The 27633-nt window shown below is 56.9% G+C and overlaps 1 protein-coding gene across 12 annotated transcripts in view; it reads left to right on the top strand.

Annotated features, from left to right (window-relative positions):
• Window positions 1-27633, top strand: part of ARHGEF10L (Rho guanine nucleotide exchange factor 10 like) — a 167741-nt gene that overhangs the window by 80234 nt on the left and 59874 nt on the right. For 4 of the 12 annotated variants that reach the window (XM_037828364.1, XM_037828368.1, XM_037828362.1 and 1 more), the window contains exons 7-19: window positions 344-513; window positions 5235-5351; window positions 8040-8148; window positions 12105-12211; window positions 13342-13419; window positions 14427-14606; window positions 15819-15935; window positions 17297-17389; window positions 18141-18314; window positions 22321-22466; window positions 24209-24223; window positions 24481-24662; window positions 27419-27534. In XM_037828364.1, the coding sequence (XP_037684292.1) occupies window positions 344-513; window positions 5235-5351; window positions 8040-8148; window positions 12105-12211; window positions 13342-13419; window positions 14427-14606; window positions 15819-15935; window positions 17297-17389; window positions 18141-18314; window positions 22321-22466; window positions 24209-24223; window positions 24481-24662; window positions 27419-27534 (1604 nt within the window). Of the gene's footprint in view, window positions 1-343; window positions 514-5234; window positions 5352-8039; window positions 8149-11121; window positions 11323-12104; window positions 12212-13341; window positions 13420-14426; window positions 14607-15818; window positions 15936-17296; window positions 17390-18140; window positions 18315-22320; window positions 22467-24208; window positions 24224-24480; window positions 24663-27418; window positions 27535-27633 lie in introns of those variants that run through there. The other 8 variants (XM_037828365.1, XM_037828367.1, XM_037828369.1 and 5 more) reach the window with 6 other exon arrangements.

Here is a 27633-nt window from a genome sequence, read left to right as displayed (position 1 = left end):
TTATCCTAGGGCTTTCTTTTCCACCAAAAATTGCCAAGAAGGCCCAGAATGAGCTCTCAGATCACAGAAAAGCAGTGCTGCACTTAAAAAGAAATGACCAAACTTCTTGTGTGCCAGACACGTTTCTGGTGCCTTTTCACATTTTCTCATGTCACCCACCCCCTATGAGGTGCACGTTGTATTGTCATTGCCTCATTCTTGGCCCCCCACTCCCCCCACCATCCCTGCCTCCAATCCCGCCTCCCACTCCCGCCCAAGTTCAGAAATCGGGTTTGCGGCCTGCATTTGGGTTGGTTTGGGCCTCAGGGCCTCCTGCTCACCTGCCCTGCTTCTTGGCCGGCAGGAACCGAGAAGACCCTGCTGTATGACGATGTGCACCGGGACGGGGCACCTCGGGAGGCGGAGGACCTAGGCTGGAGCTCCAGCGAGTTTGAGAGCTACAGCGAGGACTCTGGGGAGGAGGTCAAGCCGGAGGTAGAGCCTGCCAAGCACCGAGTGTCCTTCCAGCCCAAGGTGAGGGGCACGGGGATGCCACTTACCCCCGTCAGGGCCCTGAGACCACTGCAGGGAGGGGCGTGATGAGGGTCAGGCCTGAGTCTTATATCTGGACATCAATAATTCCCAGTTGTCCTGTAGTGAGAGAGGGAAAAGAGGCCCCAGTAACCCCCCAGCAGGAGCTGATCCATGGGCATTGTTGTTTGGTTGTGGAAGGCCCTGCACCTGGAATGGGCATGGTTAATACCTGGCACAGGTACCATCCCACCTCCACCTGGACCCCATTCCTGTGGCAGACCCCGTCAGGTGATCATGGTGCTCATTCCTGCTGGGTTCAGATCTGGCTTCAGAATCCTTCTCAACACAGTGCTCCAGGCAGCCCAACCAGTTGTTTGAAGTTGGCACTTGGAGCAAATCAACTTGGTCTCCCTTCCCTAAAGAATGTGCTCTCAGACCAAGCCTCAGTCCCACACGGTCCTCTCTGCCCTGGGGAAGGGAGCAAGTGGAGTCTGCTGTGGCCCAGGCTTCTTCTCCAACCCTTTCAAAGTGCTGTCCATGCATTTGTTTTCCCCAGTGTTTCTGCCTAGGACAGGGGTCATTCTGCCTGTTTCATGGAGGGAGTCACTGAAGCTGAAAGGAGGATAAATTGTCTGGTTCCTCCTTTTCTCTGACACCCTCGCCCCTCCCATAATGTTCTATCGAAGCCATCAGGAGGCAGATTCTGTCCATGCTGAGATTTGGGGTTTCATGGGAGAAGTTTCTTCTGGGCCCCGCCCAACCAGAGGTGCCCTGGCCCCTCTCAGGCGCCTTCTCAAACGACCATACAGGCAGGTAGCGCCCTCCTGCTGGCCAGGCCCTGGCATTGCAGGGAAAAGAGCAGGGCCCCCCATCCTCTTCTGAGGCTGGGGGAGGCGGACCAGGGCAGCACCCATGCCTGAGTCTTTAGGTGGCCTTTCCTCAAACCAATACGGGCTCCCCAAGTCCGTGGGGAGCCTGGGGACTGACGATGTCTCTCTCAAACCCCAGTGTCCTCAGGATTGGACCTCCATGGGCAAAAATTTAAGCCTTTATGTCACCTACTGTGTGTTGAGTTCATATCTGAGGATTGTGGGGATACATGGGAACAGGAAGATCCGACCTGGGCTTGGCGAACCTTTATGGTCTGGGAGGAGACAGTGAATATGAAACAGTTATCAGAAGTCAAGACAGAAATGCCTTTATGTCAACACCAGCCCGGGCACTGACTGGCTGGCCCCATGCCTGGTAGGGGTGGGGATCTGATGGGACCAATTGGAGAAGGCTTCTGAGAAAGGTGAGTCTGGAGCTGGGACAGGTATTCCTAGAGGGGAGGAATGGCCCAGGTAAAGCCCAGGGCTGGGCCACTTTCTGTATCATGTACTTTGGAAGGGGCAGCATGCATGTCTTTAGGTGGGGAGGGGCTCTTTAAGAAACTACCAAGCCCCTTGGGTAGCCTCTCCCTATGTGGGCAGGACTCTGCATCTCAGGCCACTCTGGGTGGTGGGACCAGAGGGGACCCTTCAGCCCTGGGCCAGCCCCTTATTCTCAGCCTCTGGCCATCCCTCTGGCTCTCCCATGGTCCCTTTCCCATTCCCCCTCTTCTTGCTGGGGCCTGGGAGGGAACCAGAGGTATCTCTCAGAGGCAGAGAGGGATGACGTGCTGAATTTGGGAGTGAGCAGTGGTCCTCGTACTTGCATGTGCCTCAGAAGCACTTGGGGAGCTGGTTGAAATCACAGGTGCCAGGACCTTATTCCAAGGGGTTCTGGTTCAGTTTGGGTGGGGCCCAGTGCCAGTGTTCTGCCCCCTGGAGATGCAGGGGGCCTACCAAGCACTCTGAGAAATGCTGGGCTGGAGCTCACCCATGGCCTGGCCACAGGAGTGGGGTCTCTGAGGGCAGCCTATGAAGTGATGTGCCTCAGACCCTCAAGCTGGGGGCTTTGGACTCTTCCCCAGCAGACAAACAATGTGGCAAAGGTCTTGGAATTTCTAAGCATGAGGACTTTTTCTCTGGCGATGGTCCAAGGCCTGCCTGTCCCTGAACAGCAGACTCTCAGGAAGGGAGAGGGGCACCCACTTCTGCATGGGAACCCTGGCTTAGCCCTCTCTGTGGTCTTTGGCCCTCCTGAGCTGCTTGGGTGTGCCTGCTTCCTGTCTGGCATCATGGCGGCTGCATGGCTTTGGGCCTATGTGTTGTGTGTGCTGCAGGGCAGTTAGATGACAGTGGGAGTGTTTTGTCCTGTCCTTGGAATCTGACCATGGGCCTGGCACACTGCCCAGCTGCAAGAGAACTGGTGGAGGCCCTTCTTCAGATGTCTCAAGGGGCCGGCTGTAGGCTAGCAGATTCTTGCCCAAGAGAGTGACCAAGGGGTCTGTGGAAGGACCGCCTTAGAAGCACCTAACCCAGGTGAAAGCAGCAACCTCATCCTGTTGGTTAACAAGTATCCCACTGGGTTGCCACCCATGGTCAGTGGTTTGTTTTTCCTTTCGTGGGGGTTGGGCTGCGTTGACCTCTTCCACTTTCTGATCATGACCTCTTCCTCCTAATCAAGGCCGCTGTTATCCTGTTGGCTGGGGGACTGGGCAGAACCTGTGGGTTTGTATTTAAATGCCAACTCTGACCTCAGCCTTGTTCAGTCCCCTGCTCTGATGTGGCCAACTCAGCAATCAACCTCTGAACCTAATATTTCCTGGGCTCTCCTGTTCCTTAGAGAGGTGGAGGGAGATCTTGTTTATTTATACATTAAATAAGACTCAGTTCAAATACTGAACTCCCCAGTTTTTCAGCAGGCTGGGTAACTCTTAGAAGGATTCCTGTCCTGACATATTTCTTTGTGTAACAAGAGTGAACATTTATCTTATGCAGTACAGTTTACAAAGTGGTTTCATTTAATTTTCTCAATACCCTAGAGCAGTTGGTCTTATTGGCATTAATATTCTCATTTTCTTGATGAGAGGATCTGTGTGACTGAAGGTTGGAGTGGTTAAATGACCTACTTAAGGTCTCATGGCCAGTAAGTGGTCGATCTGGTTGGTACTCAATATCACGTATGAGATGAAAGAAAATACCTCATCTATCTGTCCATCTGTCTGTCCGTCCATCCATCCATCCACCCACTCACGCATCCATCCTTCCTTCCTTCCTTCCTTCCATCCATCCACCCACCCACCCACGTACCCATCCACCCACTCACTTATCCATCCATCCATCCATCTATCCACCCACCTACTCATCTACCCACTCACTTATCCATCCATCCATCCATCCATCCATCCATCCATCCAATGATACATTCAACCATTCAACTATCCATCCATTCAACAAATATTGAGCACTTATAGTTTGAAAGATATGATAATAATGGCTTCCAGTTTTTGAGCACTTACTAAGCTCTGGGCTTTACATTTATCATCCACTTAATCTTCTCAACAACCCTGTGATATAGGTATTATTATGGCCACTTTACTAGTAAGGAAGCTGAAACTCAGAGAGGTGAAGAGACTTTTCTATCTACTAAGTGGGGAGCCATGATTGGAATGTAGGCCTGCCCCCAGAGTTCATACTCTTGATCCCTCTACTTGTCTACTTCTCTAGAAGTTGTGCCTGGTTTGGTCTTGTGTGTACTTCATATCACTGTTAGTCAATTCATGTATTTGAATATCTATCCATTAGTCCATCCATCCATCCATCCTCCCAGATAGTCTGAAAACCATTTACCCTTCTTCTCTCCCTCCCTCCCTCCATTCCATCCACTGCTCCATTCATCCTCCCCTGCCTCCATTGGTGTGCTGAAGCCCATTTGTGCTATTAATGAGAATCTGTTGTGCACATCTCTTTCCATCACTTAACTCTTTGTGCAGTGATGTCATGTCGGTAGCTTGAAACTGGCCATGGTGAGAGTATTCACATCATGGAATTGCTACAAAGCAGGGCTCTTTTTCTTAAAGAGCTGGTTAAATATTTACTAGCTCAACACTGCTTCCATCCATCCACCTATCCATTCATCCTTTTATTTATTCATCTGCCTGTCTATTCATCCATCCATCTGTCCATTTGCCCAACTAAATAGTCACCCAACCGTATTTTTCCGTTTGCTCACATATCCATTTATCTGCCTGTCCGTCCGTCCATCCATCCATCCATCCATCCATCCATCTGCCTATCCAGCCACTCATCCTTCTGTTTATCCATCCACCCACCTGTTCAACCATCTGTCTGCCCAGCTAGCCAGTCACCTATCCATCTTCCTCTGCATTTGCCCACTCATCCATGTGTCCACTTGTCCACCAATTCCACTCACCCATCCTCTTGCCATCTATTCATGCCCCAAACTTACTGAGAACCTCCCATGTTGCAGGCCCAAAGCTGGGCCCCAGGAATGGGGAGAAGATAGTCCTTGTCCTCTGAGCAATGTTCCTCTTCCCTGAGGTTGGGAGGCCTGGGTTTGTTCCCCTCTTCCCTCTCCTCCCCGGTGGCTGGGACTCTTTGCCATAGAAACCAAACCCCAGTTGGACTAGTGGGGCAGATCCCAGGCAGGAGCCTGGCTGGACTGCTGCTTGGGCCCTGGTCAACCCCAGGCTCCCAACCCCGCCTGCCCCGAGTTGTCTATCCACCACTTTACCTAAGTCTCCTTTTTCCCCTGTTGTCTTTGTTTTGTCTCCTTCCTGTCCCACGTGCTCCTCTCACCTGCTCTCCTTCTGCCTGGCTGCTTGGGGGCTCCAGCTTTCTCCAGACCTGACTAGGCTAAAGGAGAGATACGCCAGGACTAAGAGAGACATCTTGGCTTTAAGAGTTGGGGGGAGAGACATGCAGGAGCTGAAGCACAAGTACGATTGTAAGGTATTGTCTGTCTGTCCCTCCCAAGTCCTTGATGGGGTCATTTCCCAGCTGCACCTGCCTTCAGGGGGGCTTTCCTGCTGCTCCTGGGGCCACAAGAAGGTGGACCTCAGCCTCCAGCACCAGCCCTGACTCCCCATGCTGCCCCTGAGACCTTGAACCTGGCTGCATTTTGCATTTTGCTCGGATTGGTGGATGCCTTAGGTCAGCTCGTTCTTTTCCTCCACCTTGCCCTATCTTTCTTCTCTACCCTCAAGTAAAATCCTAACCATCCACAAGTCTTCCCATGTAGGTTTCAAACTTCAGTGCCCTCAGAATTATCTGGGTGCTTTGCAAAAATGCAGATCCTATGCCTTACCCCAGAGATGCTGATTTGCTAGGTCTGAGATGAGGCCCACGCATCTGTATGTCTACCCACGGCCGGTGGGTTTGGGATACACCAAGTGCTGATGATATTGGAGGCTACCCCCTCCCCCCGCACCAGCTGTTAGAGTGATCCAGGATGAGGAAGTCTTGAGAGAAAACAGCACCTTCCTCTAACATGCAACTCGGTCTTCAGGATAGTAACATTTGTTGAGTGCTTTCCATGCCTTGGTGAAGTGCAGGGCCTTTGGAGGCCTGTGGGCCTGGCTTCGCACCCCAGGCCCGCCACTTCCTTGCTGTGAGATCCTAGGCAGGTTCCTGGCCTCCCTGAGCCTTGGTTTCCTCATCTGTGAAGTGGGGGCCTCCAGGGTGACTGTGAGGTCAGGCCTGTAAGGAGCTCCTTGGAGCTCAGAAGCTGGTGGCTGTTGCTATTTCCTCCCCCACCGCTAGTCCCCACTGTCCCCTGGGAGGCAAGCGAGGCCAGGAATGAAGTAACCGGCAGAGCTGGGGCTCAAACACGGGTCTGCCGTTGCCAAAGCCCGAGTGCACCCATCCTGCAGTACTGCCATTTCATCAGGAGGGGGAGGAGATGCACTTGGCAGTTTACAGAGCTCTCCTGAGAGGCTCCGTCTCCAGAGGTGGGGCAGGTTTAATGTCTTGGGAGGCCGAGGCTTGGAGAGGAACTCTGAGCAGGTTAAGGGCGGAGTCTAAGAGCAGGGTGCTTTCCCCAGCTCCCAGCCCTGCCTCTGCACCGTGAGAACAGCTGGACGTGGCGTGTGGGCCCAGAGACGCCTTCCTGGGCGTTGGCCTGTTCTGATTTGCAGAGGAAGGTGCCAAGAGAAGGGCCTCCATTGATCCCCCAAAGACCACCTTTGGGGGAACCATAGGACAGCCGCATTGATGGCTTTCTGCCAGGACAGGAACAGGGGCTCTGTAACAGGTTTACAGTCTGGGGGTCAGAAACTGCCCAGCAGAGAGGGTACCCCAGAAGAGAATGGGCATCTGTTATGCACGTTCCACCTTCTGGGGTCACCATCCATCCCTTCTATTAGCTCCTTCAAGGCATCTGTGACCCCTGCCCCTCCCCCAAAAGGCCAAGCCTTGCTGCTCTTGACTTCTACATATAGATGCAGGGAGGGGCTGGGGACTTCCCTTTCCCGCCAGCTGCTTGTTTCCAGAAAGCTAGCCTTGTTCCTGAAAAGCTACCTGCCCTCTTCCCCAGCCAGGGTACCGGAGTGGTTCCCAGGAGGCCTTCCTTGCTCAGCCCCCAAGAAGTCCTTGGCCCCTTAAGCTGGGGACCAAGGGGTTGTTGGAGGCACCAGAGGAAACTGGAGACTTCCCCACCCAGGGCTCCCCACCCTCAGCAGAGCATTTCGGGAAGGAGAGGGTTCCTGAACTGCGCTGTCCATTATGGTAGCCGTGTGGCCCTTCACATTTAAATTAATGAAAAGGAAGTGGAGTTGGGAATTTGGTTCCTCAGTGGCACCAGCGCCACGGCCACCTGTGGCTGGTGGCTGCCGTGGTGTACAGAACAGACGTTGAACATTTCTGTAATTGTGGAAAGTTCTAGTGGACGGCACTGGCTGCGTGTCAGGGCTGGGGGTGAGGGTTGGGGAGACAGAAGGATGATCCAGGGCTCCCCCGTCTAGGTGCTTGCTCCCCTCCTGGCTCACTGCTCTCCTGCCTCATGCTCTGCTTGACTTGCTGCCCCACAGTGTCCACGGACCGGTGGCTCAGTCAGACACCCAGCAGTTGGGGGGCCAGGGATGGGGTTCCTCACTTGGGTTCAGTGGATGGGATGGGGGTGCGTGCTCAGCTCCTCCCAGTCACCCTAAAGTGGTCACCACCATCTGTGCAGCACTTTTTACTATCCAAGAGCTTTCACAGACCTTGCTTGTTGGGGCCTCATGCACCTTGGCAAGGGACGGCTACTGCTGCCATCCTTGGCTTTGCCTGAGGAAATGGAGGCTCATGAGGTCAAGAGACTTGCCCAGGTGGTGGAGCTGGGATTGGAGCCCGGGTGCGCCCCCAGCTTTCCCCAGTGCCACACCATCTCCTTAATTTGACCCCTACCCACATACTTTGTCCCGAAGGGGAATTATTGGGTTAGGACCTCCCCTGGCCCATAAAGAGAGTTCCCCCAGAGGACCCCAAGGGGAATGAAGGTGCCTTCTACCCCCTCCCAGGAGGTCCCTTGGGTGGCACTGTCCCCCACCCCTCTTGGCCTTTGCCGTCCACCTCCTGGGGCAGGAACGGGCCAGGTGGTGCCTGCGCCTGCAGCCTGGGCCCCCCTCAGCTTCTCTGATGAGACCCTCTGTCTCTGCTCAGATGACCCAGCTCATGAAGGCCGCCAAGAGTGGGACCAAGGACGGGCTGGAGAAGACGAGGATCGCCGTCATGCGAAAAGTGTCTTTTCTGCACAGGAAAGATGTCCTTGGTAAGGCCGCTGCCTGGGCTGGGGAGGTTCTGGTGCTCAGCTCTGTGACAGTGGGGGATGGGATGAGAGGGGAGGGAGGGGGTGCATCTCTGCTCCATGCCCTGGCAGCCTTGTGGGACGAGGGCTTCAGTCAGGTGTCCGGGCTGCCCTGCTGTGGGTGTGGGGCCTGAGCCCCATGTGCTCCGGCTGCAGCCTGCTGCCCGTTCCCCTGGCAGGCGAGGCCGTCTCTTCAGGGACAGGTGGGGCCCTCCCTCCAGCTTCCCTGCCCGCACTCTTCATCCTGGCCATCCCGGCCTCCTGCCCGTGCTGTCTGCTCACCTGGCCTCAACTTCAGGTGCTCCTGCTCTCTTCTCCATCCACCCCCATGTCTCCAGCTAGCTGGTAGTTATTGTTCATGACGCAGTTCACGACGCAGGGACACCAGGAGGGATGAAACAGCATCCCCCCAGGGAGCTCTGAAGAGAAAGACAAGCTGTAGGTGGGGTCATGTGCAGGGAGCATGGAGGCAGCATGCGTGAAGGGGGTGAATGGGATCTGACACGGTGGAGGGAGGTCACAGAAGGGCACTGAAGCTGCAACTGGAAAGAAAAGGAGACCGAGGCCCATCAGGCAGAGGGGACCAGGGCAGTGACTGGGGGCTCTGGGCAGAGGGCTGGAGTGTGCAGAGGCTGGGGGTGGGGAAGTCGGTGCAAGAAACGATTCTTGTGATGGTCAGAATGTACTGAGTGTTTGCGGCGTGCCAGGCACCCTCCTAGGAGCTTTACAGTCACACATTTAATCCTTACAGATGCCAAACAAGGCCTGGAGGGCTCTCATGCCCCCCACTCTGCAGATGAGGAAACAGGCTCAGGGACTTGTCTGAGGACACAGTCGTCTGTCTGGAGCCAGAGGTGGGGTCGTCACAGGCTCTGGCAGTCTCCGTGGCCCTTTTTCCTTGATCTTAAGGACAGTGGGGGAGAGGGGGTCCTTGGAGGGTTTTAGATTGAGGCATCCTGTGGTAAGACTTGGTTGGTTGATCATTCATTCATTCATTCAACAAGTTTTATTAAGCAACTGCTCTGTGCTGGAAACTGTCCTAAACTCTTGGGACCCAGCTGTGAAGAAGGCAGGTGAGAATCCGACCCTTGAGTACCTAATGTTCTATTCGGAGGAGATGGAAACTAAAAGCATAAATAAATAGACATACAATATAATGCAACATAGTGAAAAGGACTCTGAATAACATACAGCAGAAGGAAGTAGAGTGACAGTCAGTGGGGTGTCCCGTATCTGAGACCCCTGTGAGGAGGTGGCATGTGAGCAGACCCCTGAGTCAAGCAAGTGAGGAGTGAGCCATGCAGGTCAGTGGGAAGGGGGACCCCAGGCTGAGGGACCCCCAAGCACAGGCTTTCCTGAGCCTGGGAGCCACTGGCCTGGAGGATCCAGAAGTATAGCTGCAGAGCCCCAGGGCGTCATCAGACACCGTCCTGATGCTGAGAGAAGGGAGACCACAATCCCGCCTGCTCCTCCCTGCCCCAGGAAGGGCCAGGAGGCCATCTCCAAGCCCTTTGCCCCAGTGTGGCCCGGGGTCCTCTGTCAGGTTCCCTCCTTCCTGCCCACAGGCCCCCCTGCTCTCCCCACCCTTCTCCATCTTCCTCCCTGCTTTGGCCACTCACCAGGGCCCTGCACCCTTCCCCTGAAGCCCCCCTAAGGTGCCCACTCCTCACTCCAGGTCTGTCTCCCTGAGAGAGTGCCCAGGGCTGGGCCCTTGGTGTGTCCCAGGCACCGGGGGTACAGAGTCAAACAACACCCAGCCCCTGCTTGTCTTTTGGGGGCAGCAGACAAGTTGATGAGAAATGTCAAACAGTGGGCTAATAGCCAGTGATCTTTGGGTGGACAAAATTCTGGGGGTGCTGGTTCTCTGTGAAAGAAGGGAGCCCAGTCCGTCCTCTGTGTTCCTGCAAAAGAAAGTTTTATTCTTCTCATTTCTACAGGTTTTTATAGCATACAAGGTAGTTTCCTACGTGACTGTTTTCAGGTATTTCAGGGAGGGTCCATTTTTTCTAAAGCCATAAGGTGTGTTTACATGTCTTTAATCTCAAGGGACAATTTCTTTGGGGCTAGACAGGAAACAGCAGGGGCAGGAGACAGGAGCACGGAAGGAGCCCAGCAACTATGCCCTTATCTAAATCGACTATTCCCTTATCTAAATCGCTGCCTGCCTTCAGACATGCAAAGCTTTTGGCCTTTTCCCAGCTTGGCGCCTGCCTTCAGGCATCTGGAGCTTGGGAGCGGCCTCCCTGTATAAGTTATCCAGCCAGGAAACTTTCCTTGGCTCCACAGTTCTCCTTGGAATGGAGGGATCCTTGTTTGGGGCCTGCCTGCTGCTCATCCTCCATATGCAGCGGAAGGAACACGGGAGAACTTTGAGACCTGTGCCCTCTTGGGAAATTCTGTATTCCAGTCTCTCCGTGCCTCGGTTTCCTCATCTGTATAATGGGGCTAATAGTGGCATCTGTCTCATGGTTAGGATGAGCTGGGGCTGTGCAGAGAGCCTGGAAGAGACCCTTGTTCCATATCTGGCAGCCGTTAGTCTTGGTGGGCATTCAGGAAATGGAGGCGTTTAGTGCAGGGTGGGCAGGCTGGCCTGGGCTCAAATCCCGGCCCTACGGCTTCCTGGCTGTGTGACCTTGCCCAAATCCTCCCCTCTCAGGGCTGCAGGGGCCTCATCTGTAAAATGGGTTTAACCCCACCCTCCAGGCGCTCGATGCAGCACTAACCTGGGGTTGCCTGTCACGTGTGGGTGCTCAGCACACATTCACCCTCTGTCCCCGACGAGAGAGCCCAGGCTGGGTGGCCATTGCAGACTTAGTGGAGGGCCTGGAGAAGGCAGAGGGGACAGGCCGGCTGGCTGGGAGCTGTCCCTGGGCCACCCTCTCCCCGCCCATTCACCCAGAGCCTTCCCTAAAGTGACCCTCCCACCAGAGATGTTATTAATAGCCGCGCAGGGCTCGAATCACCAGCCAAGAATGTTACCCAGCGGCGCGTGGGGGAAGAGGAAGCTGCGGGGCCGGCGGCCGGGGTGGGTGCGGAGTGATGTCTGGGCCACCATGTGGGCCAGGCAGGAGGGCCTTCACCACCCCCACGTGGTCATCCGCTGTCCCTCCTCCTCCTCTTCTTCTGTCTCCTGCTCAGGTAAGGGCCCGCCCGCCGGTGTCCCCGCCCCCTCCGCCCCCGGGGCCACTGTCACTTCTGCCCGGTTTCCCCGCAGCACCCACTTCTGCCCAGGGCCTGCGCCGCTTCTCACAGGGCCTGCACCGCTCTCTTGTGGGGGCCTTGGCCTCTCCGAGGACTAGTCTCTGCACTTGGCCTGACCTCCCTCCCCTTTCCATGACACGTCTCCTCTGCCTGAGCCTCTGTCCCTCGTGTGCCATCTTCCTTCCCAGGCCTACCTCCCTCAGGCCCCTTTCCTTGTCAGCCACCAGTTGAGATTTTTCCCTATTGGTTCTCTGCATATTTTTTAAAACATGAAAGCACAGAACCGAACAGCCCGTTCTTCTCTGGGCTTATTTTCTTCCTCCTTTTAGCATTCAGAAGAAAACTATTTTTAGTGCCGGGTGATGGGACATGGGCGGGCTGGCCTTCGCCAAGCCAGGAGTGGGCGGGTCTGAGCAGGGACAGTGACTCGGGACAGAGCCGATTCGGAGCGACGGCCGGCTGGTGCAGATGCCGCTTTGTATTCCCTCCCCGTCCACTGCCTCCCATATGTTCATCGAGGGATGTTCTAGGCTCTGGGGGTGCAGCAGTGAACACATGCGAACCAGCCGGCATGTCGGCTTGAACCCCATGTGGGGCAGGAACTGCCCACCCCCCAGGATGTGCCCCAGGGCCGGTCCAGGTGGTTCTCAGCCCCTGGGGCCTGAGCGGGGGTGTGTTGTCCCTGCGCTGGCCGCATGACCAGCCCGTCTGACTTGCAGGTGACTCCGAGGAGGAGGACATGGGGCTCCTGGAGGTCAGCGTTACGGACATCAAGCCCCTGGCCCCGGAGCTGGGCCCCATGCCGGATGGCCTGAGCCCTCAGCAGGTCTGTGGGGGAAGGGAGGGCTGGGGGGCTGCAGGGGAAGGGATAGCTGGGGGGCCAACTGGGCTGAGTCTTGAAGGGGAAGTGACAATCGGGGCTGTTGGCCCCCACTAGGCAGGGGCCTGCTGGGTTCTTTTCTCTACCAGACTGTGCTGCTGCACCGACTTTCCAACAGGAGCCATGGGGGGCCATGCTCTTTGCCTGAGGATGGTGGGGCCCCGGCATTTGGATCTTCTGCCTTCTACCCCACGGCAACCAGAGCAGCTCCTATGTAACTGTTTTGAAACTAAGATGTTGCTTGAAGAAAGGGGCTGCAGTTAAAAAAAAATGGTTGAAAGCATTGAGCGAATCTGCCCCACAGGGACTCTGTAGGTGAGCGCAAGTGACAGCCCCCACCTCTGTCCACCTGTTGTCGTGTAGGGCCTTGGAGTTGCCATGCCCCACCCCCCCCACCATACCCCTTCGCAGAACTGAGCCTCCCCTGGCAGTAGTGATCTCTTCCTTCTCCCAAAGTGTCGCACTGAGATCTGGATGGGCTTTGCTCAGTGACCTTGGCTGAGTCACTCCCTGTCCCCCCCACCAATCCAGGCTTTTCCAGGCATGAACCAGGGTGAGAGATTCCTGCTTTCCTCTGGTTGTGAGGACAATGAGCAAGACATGTCAGGGGCAGTGTGCTCAGTGGAAGGGAACTGCTGATTTTCAGTTGTCAGAAGAACCTGATATTTGGCCTCTTGAAAATCAGGATAATATGGCCACTGGCCCCGGTTCCCTGCTGGCAGCCATCTGAGGAGCTGGGGCAGCACCCCCCTCCTTGCTCCCAGTTCTCAGCGATCCTCCTGGCCTGCTGCCGTCACGTCCACCCCTGGGTGTGGGCGAGCAGAGGCTGGGCAGGGGACTCGCGTTGGGTTGCGGCTTGGAGAGATGTCCCAGCCCCCTCTCTCCCCCATTTGGAGCCGGCTCTGCCATCTGAGGGGTGCGGGCATTTCTCTGGAGTGGATGGGGGTTCTGGAAGGAAGTGCAGACCGGTCAGCTCCTGGGGCACTGTGGCTGCCCCATCTTCCTCCCACCCAGCAGGTGTTTGCTTAGGGCTGGAGGTTGACGGGGGCTCTGACCATGCTTTTTGGCCCGAGCAGGTGGTCCGGAGGCACATCCTGGGATCAATTGTGCAGAGTGAAGGCAGCTACGTGGAGTCTTTGAAGCGGATACTCCAGGTCTGACTGCAGGGGCTTCTGGGTCTTGGGCGAATTCCAGAGGAGCACTTTACAAGGGGTGTGGGGGGCTGTGGGGAGATTTAAGAGGTAGGGGCTAAAAGCCAGCACTGTCCTGGGGCAACAGCAGAACCTCTAATTGATCCCTGATGCCTCAGTATTCAAGGGAATGACTATTTTCTGAACAAAACTGGGAGTCTTTGATGTGAGGGCTGTCCTAGAGAATTGAGGGCCTGTGATCGTATTTGTGACTGGAAGGGGCCGTGCCATCCTCAGCACTTGGGAGCTCCCTGAGGTGGGGACCATGTCTCCCCATCATCCTGGAGGTCCCCAAGGTGGGGCATACAGTCACACCCTCTTTCTCAGCAGCAGTGCACCCAGGGGCGGCTAAGTAGATGCGCCTGTGACTTGACTCAGGTGTGCCAGCCTGGCTTATTTGAATTCTTGACATGGCAAATCTTCTGGGTTGTGGGCATCCAGAGTGAGACCACCTGGGAAGGGGATTGTGGGGTGGGGACTGCTAATAACCCCCTTCTCTTCCCCACCTGAGTTTGGATCTGCAGAGAGAGGTCAGGCATCAGGCAGGGAGCAATCAAAATGCCACCTTGTTCCAGATAAAGTAATTGCAGAGTGTGGGGTCAGGCCTGGGCACTGGGAGCACCCAGCTTGGCCAGACAGCCTGGCTCAGTCGTAGGCAGAACCAAACACAGGCCCGCCTCACCCCTGGGCCCTGCATCCATGGCTCCTTGAAGGCAGGGGGTCCGTAAGAGGCCCCCTTCTTCCCAACTCAGCTGAACACTTATAGCATGTGGGGTGGGGTGGGCAAAGAGTGGTCAGGAGTGTCCCGTTTGTGGAGAACCTTCCAGCAGGAATGTGAGGAGTGACAGGTGGAGGGGAGGTCCACCCTTGTTCCGTTGCATTCTGACTGGCACTGCCCAGGTTGCCACGAGGGCAGGTGGGTGGGAGGGGCTGGGGCCTGGCTGTTGGTGCTCACCGCTGCCTGCCCCCAGGATTACCGCAACCCCTTGATGGAGATGGAGCCCAAGGTGCTGAGTGTCCGCAAGTGCCAGGTGGTGTTTTTCCGCGTGAGGGAGATCCTGCACTGCCACTCCATGTTCCAGATTGCTCTGTCCTCCCGCGTGGCTGAGTGGGACTCCACAGAGAAGATCGGGGACCTCTTCGTGGCTTCGGTAGGTGTGGCTAGGCAGGGACACCCCCCACCCAACTCTCCCCGGCCCACTAAAGTAAAACCACAGCCAGCCTGACCTCTGGAGGTCATCTGGCCCAGCCCCCTGCCTCTGCCTGGTCACTTTGCCCGAGCCATTGGGGTAAGAGGAGGGCAGGACCTCTGAGTCCTCTGGCCTAAGCTGGGGGTGGGTGTGACACTCTGAGACACTCAGCATGTCCTTGGCAATGGTTGCCAGGCCCTGTGCCAGTGAAGCCAGGTCTTCTGTGGCTCTGCCCAGCAGACAGCACTGCAGGAGATCGTGGGTCTCCCAGTTCCCACGGGGCAGCTGCCTGGCTGTTCTGAACTCACTTACCAAGCAGTTGCCGAGTGAACCACCATGTGACAGGCTTGCTGCCCTTGGCCCCAGGAGGAGGCCTAGTGGGGTGGGGCAAGAGCACACCATCCTGACTCAGGGGCCTGGTTCCGATGCCAGCTCTGATGCGAAACATTGGGCAGAGGCAGGGCCTGTGGTTTCCCATCTGTGAAATGAGGGGAGGCCCTGGACCTGTGGTTTTCAAACCGAAGTCCCCGAGCCCCAGAGATTCATGAGTGAAGGAGGGTTGAGTGGGTTCAAGTTCACTTTGATCTGTTTTAGGTCCTAGGGGTTTTCTGCTGCTTAAAGGAAAAAAAAAATTTTTTTGAAATCCATAGCATTGAATAGATCCACTAAATAGATCTGATGTCCCAGGTCAGTGTGTCCAAAGGGCTCGGGCAAGAGAGAGTGTTTGCCTCCAGGTCAAGCAGCTTCACCTTTGGTGATTCAACTCAGGGCACACGGCGCTGGCCAGGGGTCAGGAATGCTGCTCTTGAGGGTGGAGGGTGAGGGGCGTTTCATTTCCTGGAAGTGGGGTGTAGCCAAAGGGAGGCCCCTCCCTCGTCACGCTCTTCTCTTGACCTGGGGCCCATGATGCTGTGCTGGGGAAGCAGACCTGGGCACAGGGGGGCCACTGCTTCCTACCTGTGTCCCCAGGCAAGTCTCTGCACCTCCAAGTCCGTTTCCTCACCTCCCATGGGGGTGATGGTTTCATGACCTCAGAGCCTTGCCGAGCTTGCCCAGGCCAGGCTCTCAGGAGCCTGATTCTGGCTCCTGGTGAGTATTGGGTAAGTGCTGGCTGCCCTCCCTCCTCCCCTGACACTGATGGAGTCTCTGGGCCCTGCCTGAGCCTCATTTCAGTTCTCCAAGTCCATGGTGCTAGACGTGTACAGTGACTACGTGAACAACTTCACCAACGCCATGTCCATCATCAAGAAGGCCTGTCTCACCAAGCCGGCATTCCTCGAGTTCCTGAAGGTGAGCCCTGAGTGTGGCCCAGGCCCCCAGGGCGTTGTCTGGGGTGGGGGTCGGACGGGGGAGGCTTCTCAGGACAGGGGAGCATTTTAGCTCCGGCTGTAGGACCTCCCCTCATCGCTTTGGCCCAGATGCCCCCTCTTTCCTTTGGAGTACTCCCCAGTCTCATTGGAAGAAAATTGTTCCTTCCTGTTCCCCCAGAGGAGGGGAATAAAGAGTTAAAGCGGCTTGGGATCCTCCAGCCTTGATGGAAGAGGGGACACTTGTGCGCTCTTGCAGCTGAACCCAGCAGAGTTGGGGCCTGGGGCCTGGTGGGCCGGGCTTGGTGGGTCTCCAGGTGTGGCTCAGAGCGTGCGGGGTTGGCTCCTTTTTCTCATCAGTAAAAGGGTGAGAAAAACGCCTCAAAGGGTGTCCTGGGGAGCATGTGGGAGACTGGAGAGTAAAGGGCTTTGAAAGACTTCAGCGTCCTCTACAGGCAAGAGGTGGTGTTGCTTCGTGTGGCCCTGCCCAGGCTCTTCCTGATTTCCCTGGGAGAGTCCCAGAGAGCCTCCCCTCAGGAGCATGCCAGCTGGAAGAGGGTGCAGGGTGGGCTGGGTGCCTGAGCAGCTCAGGCAGAAAGTGGCCTCATGGTGGGAGCTGCTGCCTCCGATCGGGGAGGACGTGGGGTTGGGAGGGGATTTCTGAAGGGGGGCCGTCTGACATGGGTCCTGGGGGTGGGATTGTAACAGGTGAAGACGAGGAGAGGGTTTGCAGGTGCAAAGACCGTACGCAAAGGTCAGAGTCAGGAGGATGGGGCGGCAAGGTCTGTTTGGGTTCTGGGAACCCTGGGTGCCTTGGGGGAGTCCTGGGGAGAAGGCTGACAGGTGGCTGAGCTCAGCTTGGGCGGCTCTGGGTCTCGGGGCTCAGGGTCTAGGATGCAACTGTTTCAGACAGTGGAGAGCCATTGAAGAGTGTTGAGCTGGGGCAGGTGGACGTGGAGGCCAGTGGAGAAGCTGCAGGGGCTGGGGGCTGGGATCACAGCGGCAGGTGGGGGACAGTGTGGTGGGTCCAGATGCAGTCAGGACAACAGGGATCTTCTGTGCCCTGTCTCTCGTCCTGGCCCGACCCTTCTGCTCTCAGTGGAAGTGGAGGGAATGGTTGTCTTGATTCTTTGTAGAATTCTGACCTCTTGAACAGATTGCTGAGCTTCCTGGTTAGGCCCATGATGGGGGGTGGGGGAGGCACCAGTGGTGGGAGGGGCCCAGGGGCCGCCCTCAGCTCTTCTCTCAGGTCTGAGGCTGAGCAGGGTCCTGGGAGCTGGTGCTGAGAGGTGCCAGGGCTCCGGGTCCTTGCTGCAGAGGGTGACAAGGCCTTGTCTCTGGTAGAGGCGGCAGGTGAGCAGCCCCGACCGCGTCACACTCTACGGGCTGATGGTGAAGCCCATCCAGAGGTTCCCGCAGTTCATCCTCCTGCTTCAGGTACCGCATGGGCTCCCAGCAGCCCCCGACCCCCGGTGCAATGGGCAAACTCATGGGGCAGGAGGCGGGAGGCCGGGGTTCTCCTCTATGAGCCATGAGCCCCCCATCTGCCGTAGTACTGGAGGCCATGCCCAGAGCAGAGCCAGTCGTCTCCTACAGCTTATTTTGCACCTCCCTCTGGGCGAAATGCCCAGTGACTGGTGGTGGCCTGAGCACAGGCTGTGGAAGGGATTTGGAAGCTTGTGGAATCTTGGGAGCTGTGGGAGCAGGGCTGGGGGTCCTAGCTTGGAGAAAACAGGCAGAGCGTGTGCTCACCTCGCCCAGTTCCAGCTCCAGCCTCAGGACAGGCTCTCGCAGGGTACTGAGCATTGGGGACACCTCCAGGTTGCCATGCGTCCTTAGGCAAGGGGTGGTCTCCCACCACGGGGCCTGAAATGGTGGCTGCCAGGCCTAGGGGCACAGCGGCATCTTCCTCTCTGTCCTCAGAGTTGCCAGGCTGCAGGAGTGGGCTCCATTCTAACCACACGGTTTATTGTCCAGCCAGGGGTTGGCCTATGCATTCATTTTACTTTTCTGATGCATTAGCCGTTTCTTGAGGCCTTGCTCCATGGCAGGCTCCGTGTGCTTGGCTGCAAGCCTGGCCCCTTTTAGACTTGGTCTGTGCAGGAGGCGTGGTGGCCTTGCCCTCACCCCCAGGCCAGGGGAGAGTCTGCTGGGGGGTCCCGAATCGTGGCTCTCTGGGCCCTGCCAGGACATGCTGAAAAACACGCCCAGGGGCCACCCCGACAGGATCTCGCTGCAGCTGGCCCTCACGGAGCTGGAGACACTGGCTGAAAAGCTCAATGAGCAGAAGCGGCTGGCCGACCAGGTGGCCGAGATCCAGCAGCTGACCAAGAGTGTCAGCGACCGCAGCAGCCTCAACAAGGTGAGCCCCTGCATCTACCACCTGCCTGCCCTCACCTGCCCGGGGCCTTCCTCACCTGTCACTCTTGCCTGCCGCCCTGCCGCTGCCCACTAGATGGCACTGCTCCCAAGGGAGGGGAGGCCCTGCTTTGCTCTGAGCCCACAGACCTTACCTGAGAATTAGATTCTAGGCTGGACCCCACATTCAGTACTAGTCATGTCATTTTAGGATAAAAGGTGATCTTGTTTGCCAGTATAATTGTGGTAAAGATGCCGGAAATGATGGCCTGGTATTGTGATTAAATGAGAGGGCTCTGAGTCAGAGTCTGGGTTTGAATCCAGAGTGGCCTCTTGTTCTCAGCATGCAGCCTCAGGGAAGCCACCCGAGTCCCCGGACCGTCCCTGCTTCCTCTAAAGCAAGGAAAACTCAACAGCACCCGCACCCAGGCTGCTGTGAGGCAATGAGGTGGTCAGCAGTGCGGGGCTCTGAGTCCTTAGTACTTGGTGGCACAAGTTATTATTATTGTTATTTTTAAAGAAGAAAGACGAAAATTCCATGCTGTGTTTTGCGATTGCAACCTAGGAACATTCTAGCAAAGGAAAAAACAAACTTGAAAAACTGGCAATTGAGTCTGTGGAGAACTCTTGTTTTTAAAAACAAGGCCAATGCGAAAACAAAAACAAATAAACAAACCAAAAAAACCCTGCCCATAGAGTCACCTAGTGGTAACACGACAGCGTTTGAAGCCCTGCACTGTGTCCCTTCCAGCACACAGCACGGTCTGGCTGCACCCAGATCTGGGAGGCCCTGCACCCAGGCTCCACCTCCTTTTAGCCCCCCTCCAAGAGTGCGGAGGTTGCCAGGGATGGTTCAGGGTGGGGAGACCACATTGGAGAAGGGACAGTGTGTGTGTGTGGGGGGTGAGGGGTGGGGGAAGAGGATATGTGGGTGGGGGGATTATAGGGATGTGTCTAAATCTTCTGGGGGACAAAAAAGTGACCACCTGGTTCTGTGTGGCCCAGAAAGCAGACCTAAGGCTAGTGACTGGCTCTTCTTGGGAGGATGATGTTAGCTGAGCAGGGGAGAACTTTCTAATAGCACAGGGAGGAGCTGCCAGGGCGGATGGCAGCCCTTTCCCACATACTGTACTTTCCAGAGCATACGATATGCTCTGCTTTGCGCTTCTGTCTTCAATCCTCACTAAAGGGTGGGATGAAGTAACCTTTGGGGTCCCTGCAGTTTTCAGCTTCAGGAGTCCCATATCTTGGGACCCTCCTCGCTCAGGCCAACTTCAGGCCACAGATGTGTTTTGGGGCCCAAGTGATGTTCTTAAGAAAATGGAATTAGTTGCTGACATTCACAAAATGGGAGATGTCTCATAAAATTTGGATTTCTGGATCATCTTGAAGGATCGGAAGAGCTGGTAACATAGCTCGCCTTCCTCCTTGGCACCTGTCCCCTTCCATGCCTTCCCCACCCTTGTTACCTGCCAGCCCCACAGGCATCTGGATTTGCTTCACCTACTCCAGGAGGACAGAGCTTGGGAAGAAAAGGGACACGGCACCCCCCTGGGTGGGGGGTGCTCCATCCAAGGTCCCTCGGGGTGGATGCGAGGGGGTGGGGGTCATTTCCTCAAGCAGCCCCACACAAGCCTTCTGGTGTGGAATGTCTCCCCAGAAAAAGACATCAGCCCAATCTCAGTCACCTGTGCCAGTGTTCAGTGGTCTTTGCCCTCGGGAAGTTTCTTCCTCTGTTTCCCCTTTAGTGGGTTTCTCTGGCTCCATCCCTTTCTGTGCAGCCTGCCTGCCCAGTGGGAAGAGATTGCTCAGGAGAAGGGTACTGTGCAGCGGTGGCTCTGGGCCGAGCCGTTGTGTTCTCTCCTCTTCTGTCCCTCGTGAGGACCAGGCAGTGGAGCTCAGCGGTCCCCGGCTCGATATCGGCCACACCTGAGTGCAGGTGTTAGGTGTTTGGAGTTGGGCAATTTTCTCCATCTGTTGAACGAGGGGGGTGTTCAGTAGTTGTTACTGTAGTACTGTAGTGTTCAGATGTTGTTATGAAGCGGGAGCCCTACCCCTCCCTGCACCCCCCCTCCCACCGTCCCCACAGTCTCAGCCAGTTTTGAGACCAGTTCAGTGATTTCCCTCTCGCCTTCACCCACGGAGAAGCAGAAGCGAAACTGGGTGTAACCAGAAACGGAACCATGCTGGCTGTTTCAAAATGTGCCTGTTCAGGACCGTCCAGGGGGCGTTTGTGGAATATCCTGTTTCTCTCTCTCTCCCTCCCACTCTCCCTCCTTCCCTCTCTCTCTCTCCCACTCTCCCTCCTTCCCTCTCTCTTTTTCCCTCTCTTCCTCCTTCCCTGTCTCCCTCTCCCTCTCCTCTCTTTCTCTCTCTCTCTCTGTCTTTTTGCCTGCGGAGCAGGGGGGATGATTGTCAGCAGCCTAGAGGACTTTCTTCTAAATTTGGGTTGTGACACATTTGGCAGCTTCCAGTGGGGTCCCTGCTGTCCTCAGAGTCCCAGCAGTGTTGTCAGGAGCTGGTGTTCGGCTTGTTTGTAGGAGTAGCTTGGAGGAGGGCTGCCTTGGCTGTTGTGAGCATCCCTCCCGAGTCCCCTTGTGTGAGGGTGCCCATTGCCCCCAGCCAGGGAGCGTGAGAGTGCACTGGGAAGGCCTGCGTGGCTGGCTTCCACCCTGCACGGCCGCTCAACTGGCTGTGGCCTCGGCAAATTGCTTTCCCTCCGTGGTTTGATTTCCTCACCTGGGCAAAGGGGAGAGCCTCGTGGGACCATCAAGCTGATTAAATGAGATGTGGAACACTTAGTGCCAAGCATAGCGCCTGGTGCACAGCGGGTATCCCATACCACTCGGACTTTGGAGAACATCAGGGCATTCTCTCTAGGAGAACTTTTGGGTTCACCTGTCCTTTTCCCAGCAAGGATGGAGAGGGAAGGGGAGGATAATTGCTGTCATCAGAGTAACAGGTTTTGGGAAATAATTTTGCTGGATACCCACCCCTCCCCCCAAAAAAGTCCCATCAGGAAAAGAGATGTTTTCCTGTGGGCCCCTGGTTGGGTTGGGGGTCCCAGTGCTGGGGAGGGTCCTTGGTATCCAGCCTAAGATTGACCGATGCCTGCTTGGATGCCGTAGGTTGGGAGGTCTTTGGCCCCCTTGGGGGTTGCCTTTTTGACCAGCTGATCTGTTCCAGCCCCATCACAAGCCCCCAAGAGGCAAGGCGGGCTGAGGCTGTGCAACAAGTCAGGCAGCAGGGTGGGGCCTGCTCTCAGCCAGGTGCCTCCCGCGTGTGCTGTGCCTCTGCGGGCGTGAAAACCGTTTGAAGAGCAACAGCAGGACAGCCCTGCCTCTGGAGTGTCCACCATGTGTCATACATAAGGGCTGGCGTCGTGTCTCACAGGGCCCCCTGCCCAGAAGGCCCCACACTTGGCTTAATGCTCTGCTGTCACCATCTTGAAATTCTTAATAACTTTTGAACAAGGGACCCTGCCTTTTCATTTTGCACTGGGTCCCCTAAAGTAGCAGCCAGAGCTGGTCACACATTGTCTTGCATGAGTGGAACTATAGGGGTTATTGTCCCCACTTGACATTTGAGGAAACTGAGGCTTGGAGGGCTGGTGGGACCCACCTGAGGGCTTCAGGGCTGGCGGGTAGAGGAACTAGCACCCGAGCCCACCTCTGACTCCAGAGCAGTGTCCTTGGCAGTGGTGCTCACACGGCGTTGCCAGAGGCAGGAGGCTGGTGGCGGCCGCTCTCCTGGGAAGGGGGTGCTGGCTGCTGGGGTGGGAAGGGTGGTAGGTGGGTTCCTTGAGGCCTCCCCAGGGCAGAGAACTCACCATGCAGTTCTCTGGCTTCCCCCAGTGCATCTTGCCGCTTGAGGGGTGCAGGGAGCAGGCCCTGCCTCTCCCAGCCTCAGCCTCCCTCTTCACGGTGGGAGAACCCCAGTCTTGCACGGGTGAGGTCTGTGTAGCAGCCTGGGCTGCGGGGCTGGAGGTGACCTTGCCCCCCTCCCCTCAGCTGTTGACCTCGGGCCAGCGGCAGCTGCTCCTGTGTGAGACGCTGACGGAGACCGTGTACGGCGACCGCGGGCAGCTGATCAAGTCCAAGGAGCGCAGGGTCTTCCTGCTCAATGACATGCTGGTCTGCGCCAACATCAACTTCAAGTAAGTGAGCCTGGACTGGGGGCAGGTCAGCTGTGGGCAGTCGCCCCTCCTGGGGGACCCCAGCCTCATATCCCAGTCCCTCGACTGGCCCCTCTGTGTGGGTCCCGCGTGAGCCCGGTTTGGACCTCTGCTACCCGGACTTCGTCCCCTGCCCCTCTTGGCCTGCTCTGTCCCTGGGTGCTAGGGCTGGCAATACCTCCAGGTCATTGGGGGCAGCCCCCAGCCTTTGGGCAAACAGCCGCCCACTGTGCAAATAGTGGTCTGTTCTGAAGCTCCGCAGTGGTAACTGAATGGCCTCCTGGGTTGTGACCACTTTGAAATTTAAGAGATTCTTGCTTGTGTCCAACCAAAATCCCGGTGCATCAATACAACTCCATTTTCCTCTGGCCAAGATCTGTGCTTCTCGCCTCCCCCCATGGCCCAGAGGGTCTTCTGCCCACAGCAGCCTGTCCCCTGGTTCTGTTCCCTGGAATGCCCGGAGCCAGGGGCAGGCTGAGCCTGAAAGACTCAGAGCCCTGGGGTTGGGGGGCGGGGGGCATGATTCTTTGGGTGGTCCTTGGGTTGCACGAGGCCCACGGGACTGTGATGTCAGCCTCACACAGAGAGTTCACACAGAGGTTGAGACATTCGGCTTCTCTGGGAAATTTGGAGGACCCAGCAGTCCGGGCCCACGCAGCCCCTTAGCCAGGGCTCTTGCTCTGAGGTTCTCACTGTCCCCTCCCCGTGACCCGGCTTGGCCGGCTGGGCTTTGGGAATCATGATCTATTACCAGACACTTCCCGAGAACTCCAGCTGTGACCTTTCCAGCAGGGCTCCTGTCCCCTCGAGTGGAGGAAAAGCTCTGCTCTCAGTGTTACATCACGTAAACAACAGCATGGCAACAATAACTGAGATCCAATCGGGCAAACCGTCCCGCGTGGTGGGGTGTCAGTCCCAGCCTGGCCACGTGGGGATGGAGCAGGGCTGTACCTCGTCAGCTGGGGCATCCTGTGCAGGACCCGGGAACTGACTTGGGACTCACCCGTGGTTACGGATCACACGTCCTGGAAGGGGGACAGGAAGGGCTGTTCGGGGACTCGCACACTCACTACCCACCTGACCACTGTCTGTTAATTCATCAAGTAGTTTTGAGCCCTTGCTGTGTGCCAGGACACAGCTGTAAGCCAGACCTGGCTCCTGCCTCTAGGGGCACATGGCCTGGTCGGGGCTCAGGCAAGGGAGCCTCTGTCACAGACCAGTGTGCTTCTGACTGAGTGACCAGCGCATTCATTCATTCATCCACTCACCCATTCATCCAAATACTGTACCTTTTAAGCCTGTGTGTCTACCAGGCACCGTGCAGTAGATACACCCTCTTTGCTTCCTATGGCTCAGCTGTGAAACAGTGAGAAAGTGTGATGGGGATGCCAGTGGCCCAGTTCTGAGGGATCAGCTGGGTGATTTGGGGTGAGTCGCTTAGCTTTGGAGCTTGTTTCCTTGTGTGGAATAACACAAGCTTCCAAGCAGGGCTGTTGGGAGAATGTGAGTTGATAGAAGGCTGGTGCCCAGCTAGGAAAAGGCCTCTGTGTGGTCCTCTCTGTCCACACCTGGCCCGTGTTGCCCTGGCTCCCCCGAGGAGGCCATCCATCTGTCCTTCCACTGCTGAGGCCCAGCCTGGTGGCCGGCCCGCAGCCAGTCTCAGCCCAGTAGAAATCATGCAGTAACAGTAACCACCTTCCCTTCCTTCTTGTCTCTTTCCTCAGGCCTGCCAACCACAGGTAGGTGGTCCAGGGGGCTGCGGGGCATGTGAGCACCCTGGATCTGGGACGGGACCCTAGTGCCCAGGTGCTTCTGCCTCGGTGAGGGCTCCCTGCTCTGCCCGGCTTGGGTTTGGCCTGAGCTCTACTGCTTGGGCTGTGTGGTGCCTGGCTGAGCGGGCATGCTGAGGAGCGGCTCTCTGGGCTGGCCCTGGGGCTGGGGCTGGGGTTGGGGCTAGGGCGGGTTCTCCAGGGCCTTGTCCTCTCTGTCCTGGCAGGGGCCAGCTGGAGATCAGCAGCCTGGTGCCCCTGGGGCCCAAGTATGTAGTCAAGTGGAACACGGCCCTGCCCCAGGTGCAGGTGGTGGAGGTGGGCCAGGAGGGCGGTGCCTACGAGAAGGACAACGTGCTCATCCAGCACGCAGGTGCCAAGAAGGCCTCGGCTTCTGTGCAGGCCCAGAGTGAGTACCACCCTCCCACTGCCCCTCACCCCTGCCTGTCACAGCCAGGGACCCGCAGGCCCCTGGGTAGATTGGCCAAGAGACTAGCTGGTGTTGCAGCCCCAACCCCTGCCCTGCGGGGACACAATCATGCCTCTGACCCCACCCCACCCACCCCTGCCGTGCCCTCATGCAGACGTGCACACCTGTGCATTCACAGTGGCTTTTAGGAAAAGATGTGACCTCCGCTAACTGCCTGCCCATTGCCTGCCTCCCTGCAGGACTTCGGGCAGGCATGTCCTCCTCTCTGTACCCTAGGGCCCCCCATCATACAGTGAGGGGCCCTGGTGTCACTTAGCCTGTTCCCCAACCCCCTGGGAAACAGGCTCAGGGCCGTCTGGCTCTGTCTGCATCCTCCTTCCCCTGTCCTGACTGTAACCCCCAGACTCTGTTAGACTGTGAGGAGGATGGTAACTCGGGGGCTGCCAGCAGCACCTCTCATTCTGCGAGCTCCACAGCGGCCACCCTGTTCTGCTGCAGGACCTTCTGGCTGCTCTCCTTCCCTCCGCCTTTGCCCCCTTCCTGTCCATCCTCCCCCTGTCCCCAGAATCAGTGCCTCAACACGCAGCTCAGATCAGTGTGGTCACTGCCCACCCCCACCCCCTGCCCCCAAACCCACCAGTGGCTTCCCATTGCTCTCAGCAGAAAGTCCTGGGCCCTTCCTGGGGGCTCCCTTCCTGTCTCCCCACCCTCGCCTCCACCTTGTGCTTTGCCCACCCTGGCCTCCCGGTTCCTGGTGGGAGCCCCGATTCCAGAGCGCTGGCTGCCATCTTGTCTTAGTCTAATTTGCTCATGCTTAGCTCAGCTCCAAGGCCACCTCCTCAGAGCTTGGTTCAGACGAGCCCAGGCCCCCCTGCCCCTTGCCCTCAGGGCACCTTTCCTGGCAGTTCCCTGACTGATGCCTTTCCCCTCAGCTTGACTGTGTCCTCACGTGGGGCTTGGTGCAGAGTGGGTGTTCCTAGATGCGCGTTGAATGGTGGAAGGATGCTAAACTGCAGGGCTGGCAGGAAGGAAAGCTGTGCCCAGAAGCACTGTCCCTGGGCAGGGAATGCCCGTGGGTTTCACTTCCCCTTCCCACCAGCCAGGCTCTGTGCTTGGCCTGACCAGAAGGCTTCCTCCTGGGGCTGCCGGCAATTCTGGAACTTCTGAGGGAGGGATTGCGCCACCTACTCTTGGCACAGCTGTGCCCACTTCCAGAATGCTTGTCTGTCTTCCAGATCTACGAGGCAGGAAGCGCCGTCTTGCACTCCTGACTCACTGTGCAGAGGAGCCTCCCTGGGAGGGGTTTCTCACCCCACTTGGAGGCACCTTCAGGGGCAGCTCCACTGTCCCTCCCCACCTCTGTGGGCTGTGCCCTGGGACCCCTCCTTCAATGACTGTTTTCTTGGTACCCAAGTTCTTCAAACTTGAGTAACGTACTGCCAGACTCCTTTCAAAGGTGGAAAAGAAGTCTTGCTGAACTCCAGGTGGCCTTAAATGATTTTTTATTATGTTGTTATTCAAATGTAGAAATATAGAAACTAGGCCTAATAAACTCCTTATGCTTAGAGCCCCAGAACAACCATAAAACCCAAGCAAAATCACAAATTGAATAAAAATAAAACTATAAAACAATAAAATTCAGATTAGCAGTATTAATTTAAGGTGATGGATGATGTTGTTTTGCTGAGACGAAATTGTTCTCAATATGGATGTGGTTCCCTTATGGGGCTGGCCCCTTGAGCTCTGTGGGCCTGCACCGTGGGGGCCTTGTGCTCCCCACCCGCTCACCCCGATTGGGTTACCGCGGAGCCCTTTTGCACTCCCTTTGGGGCAAGCACATCGTTTGCCCCTAGCCCATCTTGCTCTTTGCTCAGACCTGGGGCCTGTTAGGGTAGCTCTGCTCAGAGTCAGTGGAAGTCCTGAGAGCGTGGCTTTAGGGTCCTTTTCCAGGTGACTCAGATGTGTGTCTGTTTTCTAGGTAATCATCCAAATGAAAACCTAAAAAAAGGGCCCCCTGCCCCCGGGCTTCCATAAGGCCTTGGCTTGAGAAACGCTGGCCGCTAGCATACAGCCCAGACTCCTTGGCTGGCATCCCGAGACTGCCCTGTCTGTCCTGCTGGCCCTCCTGCTCTTTCTCTCGCTGCCCTGCTCCATCTTTCTCATCTCCAGGCATCTGGGCACCCTCCTTCCCCATCGCTGTCCCATCGCCCCGATGTCTTTCTTTCTCCCCAGTGCCTTCCACCACCTGAAGCTGTTGACTGGCCACTTCCTTCCCCCCTGGATCATCAGCCACACAAGAGCAGGCCCCCTCCCTGTTTACTGCAGTGTCTCCAGCACCGGGAATAGGGCTGGCATCTGCTGCTTGGGCTCCTTCCCAGGCCGTGTGCCTTTGCACACGCCATCCCCCTCGGCAGTGCCTTCCCTTCCTGGCCCCGGACAGGTCCCTCTGCTCCCCCAGGCATGGTCAGCTCTCGTTTTCTGGCCTCCTGTGTCCCTTTGTGCAGACTGGCTGTGGCCCAGATCACAGTTGTTAGGCTTGACCTGTGGACGCATCAGTCCCCAGCCTGGTTTGGGGCGGGGAGGGGTCACCGGGACAGGAATGGTGGCATCTCCTTCCTCCTCTCTCTGGCCATCTCCCTGGGGCGACAGTAGTTAGGCACTGTGGTGAGCTGGTGCTTGGTCTCTTTTTGCCCCTTCCCTGCCCCGGAGCTGAGTTGGGTCTCTTCTCTGCCCAGATAAGGTGTACTTCGGGCCCCCGCGCCTCTTCCAGGAGCTGCAGGACCTGCAGAAGGACCTGGCCGTGGTGGAGCAGATAACCCTTCTAGTCAGCACGCTCCATGGCACCTACCAGGTGGGCGCGCTGGGCCTGGCCTCCATGGGCTCCGAGGCCCTCCTGTGGGCAGTGCCTGGGCTCAAAAGGCAGGGGGTGGGGGGCTCTATTCTTTGGTTC

Source organism: Choloepus didactylus, chromosome 2, assembly GCF_015220235.1.
Source record: "Choloepus didactylus isolate mChoDid1 chromosome 2, mChoDid1.pri, whole genome shotgun sequence".
Lineage (NCBI taxonomy): Eukaryota > Metazoa > Chordata > Mammalia > Pilosa > Megalonychidae > Choloepus > Choloepus didactylus.
Note: the sequence above shows the minus strand (reverse complement) of the source record. Positions and strands in the feature narration are given on the sequence as shown.